We start from the raw sequence: 15,332 nt of genomic DNA, 5'->3' as shown, positions 1-15,332 counted from the left end.
AGGGTCCTGATCGGACTGAGCAATGTTAAATTACTTACATCGTTAAAAACACGCGAGGGTCGGCAAGGAGAACCAGTCGCAAGCAAGACTAGACTTGGTTGGACTGTATATGGTTCAAATAGCTCACGTTCAGCGCAGTACATGCATCGAACGTTGCATATCTCTACAAAATCACCAGATGAAGAGCTGAATGAGCTCGTGAAGCAATATTTTTCTGTTGAGAGCTTTGGTGTGGCCGTAGTTCCAGTAGCTGAGGGGAGTGAAGATAGACGTGCTCGAATCATTATGGAAGATACGACAGTGCGTACTACATCTGGGAAGTTTGAAACCGGATTGTTATGGCGGCATGACTACGTGGAGTTTCCGGATAGTCGACCAGCAGCAGTTAAAAGATTAGTTTGCCTCGAACATAATATGAGTAAAAATATTAATTTATACGAAAAGGTTCGTGAGCAAATTTGTCAGTATGAAATCAAGGGATACGCGCATAGAGCAACGATAGACGAATTGAAGCGTTTTGATTCTCGGCGCACGTGGTTTCTTCCGCTTGGTGTGGCTCTGAATCCAAGGAAGCCAGAGAAAGTGCGAGTGGTCTGGGATGCAGCAGCAAAAGTCAACGGAGTGTCTCTAAATTCGAAGTTGATGAAAGGTCCGGATCTAACAGCTTCACTCACGACAGTTTTATTTCTATTTCGTCAAAGGCAAGTGGCGATAACAGGCGACATAAAGGAAATGTTCCACCAGCTGTACATTCGTCAACAAGATCGGCAATCTCAGTTGTTCTTGTGGAGATATGAGCGGACAAAACCTATCGAAACGTATGTGATGGATGTCGCAACATTTGGGTCTACTTGTTCACCGTGTTCTGCACAATACATCAAAAACCGAAATGCTGAAGAACATAGAGAGGAGTACCCGAACGCAGCAGATGCTATAATCAAAAACCACTACGTGGATGACTACCTAGATAGTCTAGACACTCCAGAAGAAGTGATTCGGCTACTGCTACAAGTGAAAAGGTTCACCAAAGAGCTGGTTTCGAAATAAGAAATTGGTTGTCGAATTCGAAAGACGTCTTGAGACGGGTCGGGGATTCCATCCAGACTTCATCGAAGAACTTTGTGGTTGGCAAAGAAGAAGGAATGGAACGTGTTCTCGGGATTGTGTGGATTCCCCGTGACGATATGTTTCGCTTCACCATAGTTTTCCGTTCAGACGTACAAGACATCGTAGAGAGTGATGATGTTCCTACTAAAGGGTGTGTCACATCAAATTGCATCACGGAAAAAACGCTGTAGAAATTCGCCCAGTAGACCGATCCTTTTGAAAATTTTTGACAGTAAAATAAAAACTATTAAACAACTTTTGGCATTTTCTTTTTATTCATACTTCGAGCCCAAGCCCGTATGCTCGCACCTTCCTCTTTACCCCGTCCATAAGGTTCTGTACAACGTCAGGTTGTAGTTTTTTTTTTTTGAACAGAAATCCATTTTCTCTTGAAGTCCGCCTCCGATTTGACAACTTTTAGGTTCTTCCGGAGGGCCTGCTTCATAATCGCCCAATATTTCTCTATTGGGCGAAGCTCCGGCGCGTTGGGCGGGTTCATTTCCTTTGGCACGAAGGTGACCCCGTTGGCTTCGTACCACTCCAACACGTCCTTTGAATAGTGGCAAGAAGCGAGATCCGGCCAGAAGATGGTCGGGCCCTCGTGCTGCTTCAATAGTGGTAGTAAGCGCTTCTGTAGGCACTCCTTAAGGTAAACCTGCCCGTTTACCGTGCCGGTCATCACGAAGGGGGCGCTCCGCTTTCCGCAAGAACAGATCGCTTGCCACACCATGTACTTTTTGGCAAACTTGGATAGTTTCTGCTTGCGAATCTCCTCCGGAACGCTGAATTTGTCCTCTGCGGAGAAGAACAACAGGCCCGGCAGCTGACGAAAGTCCGCTTTGACGTAGGTTTCGTCGTCCATTACCAGGCAATGCGGCTTCGTCAGCATTTCGGTGTACAGCTTCCGGGCTCGCGTCTTCCCCATCATGTTTTGCCTTTCGTCGCGGTTAGGAGCCTTCTGAACCTTGTATGTACACAGGCCCTCCCGCTGCTTGGTCCGCTGGACGAATGAACTTGACAAATTCAGCTTATTGGCGACATCCCGGACCGAACTTCTCGGATCACGTCTAAACTGCTTAACTACGCGCTTGTGATCTTTTTCACTGACGGAGCATCCATTTTTGCCGTTCTTCACCTTCCGGTCGATGATTAGGTTCTCGAAGTATCGTTTTAGTACTCTGCACCGTGGATTGGACGATTCCCAGCATCTTACCGATGTCCCGATGTGACAACTCCGGATTCTCGAAATGAGTGCGCAGGATTAATTCACGACGCTCTTTTTCGCTCGACGACATTTTTCCAAATTTACGAAAAATTGACAGTGAAGCATGGCCAACGTGATCCATACACTCTTATCTGATTATAAGCGAAAGCTGAAGATATAATTCCTAAAAATTAATTTTCTACAGCGTTTTTTCCGTGATGCAATTTGATGTGACACACCCTTTAAACGGCAAGTGTTGAGAGCAGTGATGAGCATTTTTGATCCACTTGGATTGATCGCGTCTGTAACTATTCACGGAAAGATACTAGTTCAGGAGTTATGGCGAAAAAAAATAGGCTGGGACGATTGTATTCCGGAAAATATATGGGGCAAGTGGAAGCGATGGATAGAGTCGCTCAAAGGTCTTCAAGAAATCAACGTGTCACGGTGCTACTTCCCAGGTTATGATCCATGCAGTTACGATAGCCTTGAGATGCACGTCTTCGTAGATGCTAGCGAGTTAGCTTATACAGCACTCACCTATTTTCGTATAATTGACCGTGGGATTGTCCGTGTTGCTCTAGTCGCAGCGAAATCTAAGGTTGCCCCACTCCAAGCTCTATCGATACCCCGACTTGAACTTCAGGCAGCCGTACTGGGTGTTAGACTGGCCAAAACGGTAGTGGAACATCACAGCATACCGGTACAACGTCGTATATTTTGGAGTGACTCCAGTACGGTACTTTCGTGGATTGGATTCGATCAAAGACGATATCGTCCGTTTGTAGGGTTCAGGATTAACGAAATCTTAACAGAGTCAGATGAAAAAGAATGGCGCTGGGTTCCTACCCGATTAAATGTGGCCGATGAAGGCACTAAGTGGACCAAGATTCCAGATCTTTCACAGCATGGTCGCTGGTTTAAAGGACCGGAGTTCCTTTACAAGGAAGAAGCATCCTGGCCGCAACAAAACCAACACCTGTCAGAAACAACAGAAGATTTACGAGTTGTTCATGTTCACAAACATCTAATTACTGAACCATTAGTTGACTTTAGTCGTTTCTCCAGATGGGAAAGGCTTTTAGGAGCATTGAGATACGTGTATCGTTTCCTATGGAGATCTAAAAGGGTCGATAGCGAGAATATATCAACAAGAGGCGAACTACAAGCAGCGGAGAGAATTGTATGGAAGCAGGTACAAAGCGAAGAATTTCACGATGAAATGGTGATCCTCAAACGTAACCTGGAACTAGTGAGTAGAGAGCAGCATCTGCAGCTGCCTAAATGCAGTCGAATAATTAACCTATCACCCTGTCTTGACGAGTTTGGGGTGATGCGCAGCGGGAGTCGTTTGGAATCTGCCAACTTCATTCAGTACGATGCCAGGTTCCCGATAATCCTCCCAAGGGGACACCACGCAACAAATCTTTTATTAGATTGGTATCATCGTAAGTATAGACACGAGAACGGAGAAATAATCGTCAACAAAATACGCCAGAGATTTTCCATTGCACGATTGAGAGTTGAAGTGCGGAAGGCAGCTAAACGCTGTCAATGGTGCCGAGTCTTCAAGGCGGTGCCAAATGCACCACGAATGGCTGCTCTTCCTCCCGCCAGGCTCATGCCATTCATTCGACCGTTCACATGCACCGGAATCGACTATTTTGGTCCCTATCTTATTAAAATAGGAAGAAGCTGCGTGAAAAGGTGGGTGGCACTATTCACCTGCCTCACCATAAAAGCAGTACATTTGGAGCCTGTAACGGGTTTAACGACAGATTCATGTAAGAAGGCGATACGGAGGTTCATAGCGCGTCGGGGTGCACCACAAGAGATTTTTAGTGATCAGGGGATAAATTTCATCGGAGCGAGCAGAGAATTGAGGGCCCAAGTGGATGCATTGAATAATGGATTGGCGAGCACGTTCACAGATACTTATACGCAGTGGCATTTCAACCCTCCAGCATCGCCACACATGGGAAGTTGCTGGGAGCGAATGGTTCGTGCAGTTAAAGCAGCTATAAATTGTGTTCCAGAAGCCAGAAAGTTGGACGAAGAGTCATTTCATACGCTGTTGACTGAAGCGGAATTGATGATCAATTCCAGGCCATTGACCTACATACCATTGAAAAATTCAGAGGAAGAATCACTAACCCCGAATCATTTCCTTCTGCTTAATCCGAAGGGAACTTGTCAGCCGATGAAGACACCAGTACAAGATGGTATTGTACTGAGGAGTAGCTGGAACCTTATTCAGAATGTTTTGGATCGTTTTTGGAATCGTTGGATTAAAGAGTATTTGCCAACAATCTCACGAAGAACTAAGTGGTTTTCTGATACTAGGCCAATTAAGGTGGGAGACTTGGTAGTAGTAGTGGATGATCAAGTAAGAAATAAATGGGTGAGAGGACGGGTCTTGAAGGTATTCCCAGGTAAAGATGGAAGAGTTCGGAAGGTAGAACTGCAGACATCGACAGGAATGTACCAGAGGCCGGTTGTTAAGTTGGCTTTGCTGGATGTCGAAGGTTCTAGTACAGCTTAGGACAGATTCCCAGCTATACGGGTCGGGGAATGTTCGCATCATCAGCAGCAACACTGAATTCTGGCTGCGGCATTTGTGGCGGCGTTCTAGGGCGTGTTTTCGCCACTGGAGGAATTTGTGGTTGTAATTTCGCCTGTACGGCGAGGAAATGATATACGAAGAAGATTTAAAAAAGATGAATTGGTTAGTAGGAAAGAAAGGATTCTAAGAAAATCGTTGTACTTGAAAAGATAAAAAAATTGAATTGTTATAAAAGTGAAGGACTAAAATTTGTAAGTAAAAAGCAAAAGAAAATTATAATTTAAAACTAATTAAATAAAATTTACAGCTTTGAGCAAATCCTAGAAAAAAGGAGTTTGGCTAAAAGAGGTCCGAAAATTTGGGAATAACAGAATTCTTATCCAATGTAACCGTGCCCTTAGTATTGTATAATAAATCAATGAGTAAGGAAGTATTGTATCCGAGACACGACGGCTTAGGACATAGGACTACGCAATCTTTTGTTTTTGAAATTTGTTTGTATCATTTCGGATATTATTTAAGAATACGTCGAAATTTCATAAATAAGTCTTTAGTAAAAAGTTCCGGGAACCTTGAAAAGGTTTAATGGCTTGCGTGGTTTTGTAGAATCTTTTCTGGAAACAATGATTCTTTCTTTCCTCTGCGAGAACAATACACTTATTGGTCATATGTCGCAATTTGTTTCTTTATATCAATGCACGCATTGCACTGAGTATTAAACGAGAGGCATCTTCCGTGCATCGCCATTCAAGCCTCACACACGCGTCTAACAGATGCACACAGTTGCAACGATAAACTTCAATTGAAATATTCGCTAGCGTTCACAGCTCGAGGGGAAACATGAAACACAAAACGAGCAGAATAAGCGATCTTTGTTGTTTCGGGCACAGAAAGATTCTGAGAATTCCTCAGAGGAGATGCAATACATATACGCTAGCTCACTTACTTCGCAAATATTCTCTTTTCGCTATTCCCCTTCGTTGTTTCTATTCTTCTTACTTATTCTTCTTCTTATTTTCCTTTATTTACGGAGACTTTAAATCCAACGATTCATTCGTCTCCGATTGTTTCTATTCTAGCGGCTGCATAAGTTGCTCGTTATTGACAGCTCTGTTCGGGAAAGCACACAAATGGACAGAACAAATGTATAGGGAAATGGGAATGCTTTCAATTTTCATAAATTTAAACCATATACAGACTATGGGATTGTAATGTATAGCATATCAAACATATCTTAGAAAATTTCCAATTCGATTGGTATGCGTTAAAATCCGTTCGCAGCAGAAATAGTTATTAACATTAATTTTATTTCATAAAAACGTGACCTGTTTTCTGATTTGGTACCCTTAATGTAAGACGTAGTTCTACGTCAAAAATGATTCTTTCATGTCTTTTGAACCAGTAGTTCTTTCATATCTTTTGAACCAGCGATAAAAAATCATACGGATTTGTATGAACAAGAGTTTCAGCCCATTTTATGAATTTTAACAGAACATTATGTAAAACTAATTTAAATCCAATGGCAGTGTACCATTGGGATATCAAATAATAGTGTACCGGTAGATAGTACAAGAGTTTTCATGCGAGAACAGAAGGGATAGCTATTTTTTAATGTCTACAGTTCGCTTGAGGACAGCTGGACATCCGAAAGTTGTTGCTGCTATCAAAAGCCAAATCTCCTTTAAAAAAGAAGAATGGCGAAGAAAATTCGTCGTTAAAGAAGATTGCGGGACGAACTTACAGGTACTGAAATAAACATTCATGATATCTAATCGAATCCAGGAGAAGGGAGACGAACGCTGTCGTATATATAATATTTCAGTTTCCATTCACCACCTCAATACTCATATATGGCTTTTATAGATTAAATAATTCCCCAATATGTGACTCAGCTTAACCTCTCGAAGTACATTTGCTCGTTCGAAGGTCATCAATCAGAATACAGTGAAATCAAAATATTGCAAAATGTTCACACAAAAGGATGAAAACCCACAGATATGTGATCACACATAGGACTGTCAGTAACAATTTATCTTTCTCCATTGCACCCCACAATCAGATGACAGCACCGATACACGCGCTTGAAATGCGAAGGCGGATATATTTTCATTCTCTATTATGACATTCTCATCCGTGCGCGGAATACTATAAAGGCATTTGGTTTCACAAAAAAAAAATATTCGTAAGCGTGGAAAATTAACATGCACCTGAGGTGGCTAAATTCGTCAACAAATTTCTCAAATAACATTTAAATTCTCATCTCAGCTACGGCATTGGGACCGTTGAATAATTTGACCAATCTGAGACGATATTTTCGAAAACATGAAATGTCATATAAGGAGTGCTGTGCTCCCCTAATGCCAGAGGGAAAAAGAGATCTGTTGTCTCCTTCAGAACCAATGTATTGAATTAATAAAGAAAATATTTTCAAAACAAAAACAAAATAACAACATTGCTTCCAGTTTTATTGATGTGTTGTTTTTTGTTTTCAGATTGCAAATATTCGTATAAGTTGTTATAACACTTCTTATACTTACATTAAGACAAAAGTATTTTAACGCAAAAATTAAAAATCAGTTGGCTTAAAAAATGGGTGGGTTATATCTATGATATAACCGCAAGGTTGACGTGGGGCTATCTTAGCGTAACAATCATTTGTTTGTATTGATTAAACTTTTGATTGAATGAAACAATTCCCGAATTCAATTGAATTCAAATATTTGCTTTGTGAGTAAAAAGATTGTATAATTCCATATAAGGTCAATTCATGCATTGTGATAGATTATGTTCTTCGTTACAAGTAAATTTAATGACAGTCCTTTTACGTTTGGTATGATGCCTAGGACAAAACAAGTGAACGGAAGAATTATCAAACGATTATTTTATTTAACGTTTCCTTCTGAAGTTGACATCTCTCAAGTGTACGTGCGAATTTGCTTGATTTGATGAACTTCAGGTACTTAGTTTGGATTTTGACATGTGCGTCGAACGCATATTGTTTAATCAATAGGCGTCATCGCAGCAATTGGTTATCAACATCTTGCCTGATCATCAAATGGTATGCGTAGAAATTCAGTGAGCAGAAGATATGAAGGCTTATCCTTTAATGCAATCTTGAATAACCGAGCCAAAGCGTGGTGTTCGTACCCGTTTTGTAATCCGTGTCAGGAAAACACTTTTCGGAGTGCAAAACAAAACATGCGAGTGCAGAAGTACCCCCGGAAACCGTTTTGAGGAAACATACTCTAGTTTACACAAAGGTAAGCGAATACAAAAGTACTCGCAGTTTGCATATATTTGCTGAGCCGATTTCACATTTCAGTCGGAACAAAAATGCCCCCGACTTGCATGAATTTGCAATGCCAATTTCCTCAGACACCTTTGTTCTAAAGTCTGTGTTGGGGAAACACATTTCAGTCGGAACAAAAATACCCCCGACTTTCATGTATTTGCAATGCCGATTTCCCCACGCTCCATGGATTTGAAGTCTGTGTAAGGGAAACAAATTTCAGTCGGAACAAAAAAGCCCCCAACTTACATGTATTTGCAATGCCAATTTCCCTAAGCTCCATGTATTTGAAGTATGTGTTAGGGAAACACATTTCGGTCGGAGCAAAAATACTCCCGATTTCCATGTATTTCCAATGCCGATCTCTACAACGCTGCTTGGTTTTGAAGTCTGTGTTAGGGAACACATTTCGTTGAGAACAAAAGTCCCATACTTTCATGTATTTGCAATGCCGATTTTCCCAAGGCTGCTTGGTTTTGATGGCTGTGTCAGGCAGTTAGGGCGTTTAGATAACGCTTAACATTTTAAAGCTATTCAATTGTTTATCTACTGAAAAATAACATTTTTTTAATTGCGATAGAAGTGTAGAAATATTCCCTATCAATTGATGCAAACATCTTTCCGATCCAGTAAGAAATGTTCGTGTTATAAGCATTCGGAATCTTTCATTTTTTCCTGCATGTTCTGGGTTTTAATTTTACCCCCCATATACTCCGGTTAGACGTAATCCCACGTCAAAAATCGAACTTTTAAACTGAACACAAATATCAATACAGATATTCTGTAAAAAAAAGTATGATAAAGGGATTCTTAGACCGGAACAAATTCCATTGGGCAACTCTTATATCATCTCGCATTTCCCAAAAATCTACTCTGTTCGTCTAATGATACAAACTGATGATGAGTTTACTACAGAAAAAGCTTTGTTTTCAACCCTCCGAAAATCCTAAAAAACAGTTAGCCTTCTGACTGAGCGATAATTCGATTGAAATAAATTGCCTGTATCTGCAGAAACACACAAATCGAGACACATAAATGGGACCACATTTCGCAAAAGCCAACGCAATAACGTGATGGTGCCTCATATTTCTCGCACAAAAAAAACTCCCTCACACACGCAGCAACTAATGTTACGTCTTTATTTTCTTGTTTTTTTTTTGTTTCCCCCCAGCAGAGATGGCACCAGCTGGCCAGAGCCTACAATTGACCTGGAGGTGTGGATGCTATCGGACTACCATATCATTCCGCCCGAAATCGAGGAGGCGGGAGCAATCACCCAGCCGGGTCGGTTCGGTTTGTTCATCCCAAAGGCGTTGATCCGCAAGGAGGATGTCTTCCCCAAGCTGTACCCCTACACGATGTTCCAGGAGGATCTGAATGACCGCAGTTACTACGAGTTGATAAAGAAGTTCGAGGTGGTGGACGAGGTGCTGAGTGTGCTGAAGGGTTGGACGGAGAAACGATGCGATCCGGATTGCAACGAGCACGGGATGTACGTCCCGAAGCAGTGCGAAGACGGCAGGAAATGTGCCCTGGTCCTGGCGCCACACTACGAGGACACTAAATTCATCGTAAAGCACATCGACGAGCTGAAATTTCAGCTGAAAGTTATATGGCTCGGTGATAAAATCAAACTCGGCATCCGGCATCTGATGGACTTGTACAAACCCGACCGAAAGGGGTCGAAGAAATTTTTGGTGCTGCATTGGACGCCGTCGGAAGTAATTGATAGCAAGACGATGGAATACGTCGCTGTGACCATGCCGAAGTGTGAGGATATCATCGTTAGTAACAACACGGGCTGTAAATACGAAATGACACCACTGCTCAAGTTTTACGCCCACGAGTTTGAAAGCTCTCAGCACGCGCTCCAATCATTGTTGCGTGTTTACTTCGACAAGACGGATATACAAGCGCTAATTGACCTATACGAGACGCACGAGACTCAGATATTGGGGGCACTGGACGAAACGAATCTTGACTACGAGGAACATGCCGTCTCGAAACACTACAATCAGATCGCTTGCGAGTGGTTAAAAGCGAACGAATTGACGTGGCGCGAGTGGAAACCGAAGGGCGAAGAGAAGGAGGACATCTACATCGGAGGAATTTTCCCCCTTTCCGGTCTGGGAAAACCGTACTTGGGAATCATGCCTGCGGCCGTGATGGCCCAGCAAGCAATCAATCTTAATGAAACCATTTTGCCAAATCATCGACTAATCATACTGAAGAGCGATGGCCAATGTCGGGCCGACACCGTGATGAAAACCTTCATCAATTACTACATCCGGCAGGAGCGAATGATTGGTGTCCTGGGACCGGCCTGCAGCGATACCGTGGAGCCAATTGCTGGTAAGTGACCAATTTGCGCCTACAATGCTGGATGCCATAGTTAAAATACAACAAGTAGAAAAACTTAAACTTTAAGAAAAACTTTAAGTTAAACGGTTTCATTATGATTCAACATAATTATACGGTTTTACGGTTATTTAGCTTGACCTGTTTATACGAGTATGTTTGTAACAAACATACAAATTGTACTTAGCGTTGTCCCACATCAATGAAAATTTGACCCCCTTTTCTGTTGACCGAGAGGTCTGAAATTTGGAATACACCTTCATCTCTGCAATCATTCTAAAACGGCCGCGGTCGCTACACAATGGCGGACTACAGGTAATCTTCGATATAACGTACATTTCACTTTCAAAATTGTACGTTGTATCGAATTGTACGTTATATCGAAGCATAATAAAGTACTCACAAACGTAGTGTATAATACATTAATGTATTGCTGTTTTAGTAAAGTTAATGAATAACTTCAATCAGAAGACGAAGTCAGCCTTTCTCACGATGTTTCCCTTCGAACTGTTGATTCAAGCTTTAGAATTTTTAGAATCCGGAATAACAAAACCAGCTGTATTTCGGGATTGATTGGAGGTACAAAACTTGTTTTAGCATCACAATACATATAATCCATTGTTCTATCAGGAAAAAAAATATATTGAAATTTTTTTTCCTTTACACTTTGGAAATGTGTACGTTATATCGAGTGACGTTATATCGAAGTTTCCCTGTACATATTTTCTCAAAACTCCAAAACTCAAAACTCAAAAACGAAGGGGCTTGACTATTAGAACGCAGTTTTTTATGAGAAATGCAAATCCGGAATGGCCGCCACCACAAAATGTAGATATACAGTATCCAAAAAAAGTTTATCTACCCCCCAGTGAAAAAATTGATTTCTTCCAAAAAAAACCATTAGCAAATTAAAACACGGTTAATTATTGATCAGTTTATTATTATTTATGTAAAAACAAAGCCAACTCATGCGAGTTCAAAATAAAAAACAAATTCTCTTGCATTTGAGACATTATGTTAAAAAAAAAGCAAGAAAAGTATATCCACCCCTCTGACTCACACACACAGTTTTAGTACTTGCTGTGACCACCTTTGGCTTCAATAGCTGCTCAGCATCGTCGTGACATCGACTCAACAAGCTTAGCAGATGTTTCGGGGATGATTTTGTCCTATTCAGTTGAGATTATTTGCTGCAATTGGTGGATGCTTGTTGGTTTTTGCTCCTGGAGCTTAATTTTCAAAATTGACCAGTGATGCTCGATCGAATTGAGGTCGGGAGACAGTGTTGGCCACTCCATAATCATGAGCTTGACGTAGTTGCTCTGCGTGATTGACCTGAACCAACCAAATTGCACAAAGAACACACAGAATGACGCTTGGGACGAGCAAATCATCGTTGTGCAATTTTCGGTGATTCGAGCTTTGAATGATAACGACACCGGCCACGTCCTTACAGTCACCAGGGGAAGGGAAGGAATGTTAGTATGATATTCACCGCCCGAAGGAAGTTGTGAAAGGGATAGTTGGTAATGGGAAGAGGTAAGAATCAGGATCCACTGAGGTAAGTGATGTGATTATGTAAACGCGAACTATCGACCACTCAACGAATCGAGATTCTGAAAATCTAGTATCTCATCACGCAGCAGAGATCCTGTAGTAGGTGAACCAGATTTTCATTTCGCGTACGCATTTGTTATCGAAATCCAGGGGAAAAATTATTTTTTTAGACCATCGGTTAGCTTTGAAATATGTGTATCAAATGAACTTGAAGAACAAGCTACATTATGCACAACATGAGTCCATAAAGGTCGCGCTACAAAATGGTCGTCTATGTATTTCATGCAATCCCCTCAATATCGGTATCAAATGGAATTATTTGCCTAATAGAACACAGTACATCATAAAAACATTCCAAAAAAATTAAGTGAGAAATAAAAAAAATTGAAAAAAAAGTTGAATGGTATCATTGTAGAGAAATATTAGCTGACCCGGCAAACTTCGTCCCACCCTTCTTCTTCTTCTTCAATGGCACTAACGTTCCTAGAGGAACTTCGCCGTCTCAACGTAGTATTACTTGCGTCATTTTTATTAGTACTTAGATGAGATTTCTATGCCAAATAACACGCCTTGAATGCATTTTGAGTGGCAAGCTCTAGAATACGCGTGATCACAGTGCAAGTCGGAGGAAATTTTTTTTACGAAAAATCCCCCCGACCAGAACGGGAATCGAACCCGAACACCCGGCATGTTAGTTATGACGCTAACCACTCGGCCAAGGGAGCACTACCCAAAATGTATTTTTCGTTATCACATTCACGTTTTCTTACTAAGCGCACGTTCATGGGTCCAATCGCAGAACTGTTCATTGATTGATCTTCTAATCTACCCTTTAAAATTACCTTTTACTATAAAATTCCTAGTACGTCTACCAAAACTCGTCATTATAATATTATGATTAGGGGACTATTTTCAGACACAATTCTCGTTCAATATTTTCCAACCACTTGCAAATAACATGTTTCTCCGTTATATGGAATGAATGTTTGATACAGAAAATATGAAAGAATAAAGACAGTCCTAAACCGGACAATTCTTTCTTCGAGCTTTGCTCTTATCAACACATTCGGCGATCTATTTTTATTTATATAGATAGAAGAAGCTATAGGAGCAGGGTTGCCAACTATTATTTTCAAAAATCAGGGAGAACGAGAATAAAAATCAGGAGAATTCAGGATGATCTTTCGTCGTCTTTTGTACAACCTAGAAATTTTACCCTTCAAGAAAATGTTTGCTTTCTCGTCGAAAACTGTTTTATATATACCTTAAAGAAAATATTTTTTTCTATTCTTCCAAAATGTCCAAGATCGTGTGTTTGAGAAAATTTCGCAGGAACCTTAACCTGTGATAATCTGATGGTACAATATCCGGTTAGTTCAGCTAGTGGGATAGCACATTCCAGACCAAGGATGGAAAACAAGGGAACATGATGAGATTTACGATTAATCGCTAACTGCACAAATCGTAATCTGTGCAAACTGCGACTAACTATTATCCTCTCCCATCATAACCAAATGATTTTCTCTTGGTAACTCTGAGTTGACCAAAGCATTGCTAGACTGAAACTAGTTCGAATAATTGAGTTACTCTCCTTCCTCGTTCTGTTTACACCTCCTCACAAGAATTTGCTCCATGGGAATGAGTATCTCTATGACGTACGCTTTACGATTCTCGCTCTCTCGTCCGGGAGTTCAATTTTCCTCTCCGAGCACGTTTACTTCGATGAAACTATGTGAGGAAAAAATGCGCTACAGCAGATAGGACGACATTAATGTTCAATGTTCCACAGAGGATTTCTCTGATGGTGTTTAAATTCATCTACAAGATACTACAATAATCCCCCTCAAATCACTAATTTTATGAGTTAATGTAAATGCGTTATTGGCCAAGGCTATTACGATATCGAACACGAGGTCTTGCGAGATATATTTTTCCGCCAGCACAAATACAGAACACTCCTTTCGGGCCCCAGTAAACTTGCGGCTAGAAAAGACCTTAATTGCCTTGAATTAATCAAAAACATAAATTAGCGCAAATATGCCAACATGTGTTTTTTGTGCAAGCACGTAAATATTTACTCATTAAATTTTAGGACTGTGGAACTCTACATAATTTCTATCTGCTATCACAAAGCTGAGAAACGTTTTGACGTTTTGTTTTACTACTAATTCATTAAAAAAAAATTAAGCTTGATTTTAAAATGTTTTCTTATCCTGAGACTGGCTCACCATACCGTAGGCTAACCTCAAGGATATTTTTTATCCATTTTCGGCGAATAATCAAAAGAGTGCCGTGTTAAGAAACATCGGAAATAGCAAAAACAACATCACGAACATAAGGTGTTGGTTCGGTTATTCCAGACGACATTGGAGTATATTACATCTGATCATCTTTAGGAAGGTTAACGACCTTCAAAGGATAAATTTATCTTGGGAACAATAAATTGATGTTCATGTCTTCCAGTCGGACGTTTATTCGCTCTGATAATAATTGTGTGGTCCTCACAAAACATATATTTCAATGCCGTCAGTTCACTTAAAATCTTCGCATACCGTTTGATGATTAGGTAGGATGTTGATAATCATTTTCTGCGATACCGATTGTTCCAACAGTATTTATTCGACAATATGGAGGTGGAATACCTGAAATTAACCAGATTCAACCAAACAAATCTGCGGACAAAGCAGTATGTAGTTTGATAGTATATTTTTACGAAATCACATGTTTTAAAGGATTATAAAATACACCTTCTATTTGTGTCAATGCGCCCCTCATTCGAGCTAACTTTTAATCGATCACCAGATGATTATTTGGCACGAATTCAGACCTTTTCTGGATTACAACACTTATAAATATTGTAAACATCATGCTTGCTCACCATTTGTATCGGATTTACATAGCTAAACCATTAAATTAACGCATTTTGATGAACTCAATTCTGATCATGAGTTGTCCAATTCAATAATGTTGTTTTGTTCACATGATTTCTATGGCAACCGCTTGGCGCGCTGCAGTTTGTTTATGTTTGTTTATGGTGTGCTTCGCGCATAGCAGAAGCAAGACGGGTCTATGGTACTAGGTGAGGCCGTTTCGTCACTAAGTTGGTTAGGGGAGCGGTACATGAAAACAGCACGGAAGAAAGTAGAAGGGGAATTATTTGCTTGTAGCGTGAAAGAGACAGACTGATCACGAGCGAGCTTCGGCGATAGCGTATTGTGTTTTGTTTACAAACAAAACACAGTAGACTTCCAAGA

At 40.7% G+C, this 15,332-nt stretch overlaps 1 protein-coding gene across 8 annotated transcripts in view; it reads left to right on the top strand.

The window, feature by feature from the left end:
* LOC129780610 (receptor-type guanylate cyclase gcy-5-like) overlaps positions 1-15,332 on the top strand; it is a 273,526-nt gene that overhangs the window by 208,325 nt on the left and 49,869 nt on the right. For 5 of the 8 annotated variants that reach the window (XM_055789065.1, XM_055789062.1, XM_055789061.1 and 2 more), the window contains one exon: positions 9,335-10,515. In XM_055789065.1, coding sequence (XP_055645040.1) covers positions 9,335-10,515 — 1,181 coding nt within the window. The remainder of the gene's footprint in view (positions 1-9,334; positions 10,516-15,332) is intronic. The other 3 variants (XM_055789067.1, XM_055789069.1, XM_055789068.1) reach the window with 1 other exon arrangement.

The sequence above is a fragment of the Toxorhynchites rutilus genome, chromosome 3 (genome assembly GCF_029784135.1).
Source record: "Toxorhynchites rutilus septentrionalis strain SRP chromosome 3, ASM2978413v1, whole genome shotgun sequence".
Taxonomy (NCBI): domain Eukaryota; kingdom Metazoa; phylum Arthropoda; class Insecta; order Diptera; family Culicidae; genus Toxorhynchites; species Toxorhynchites rutilus.
Note: the sequence above shows the minus strand (reverse complement) of the source record. Positions and strands in the feature narration are given on the sequence as shown.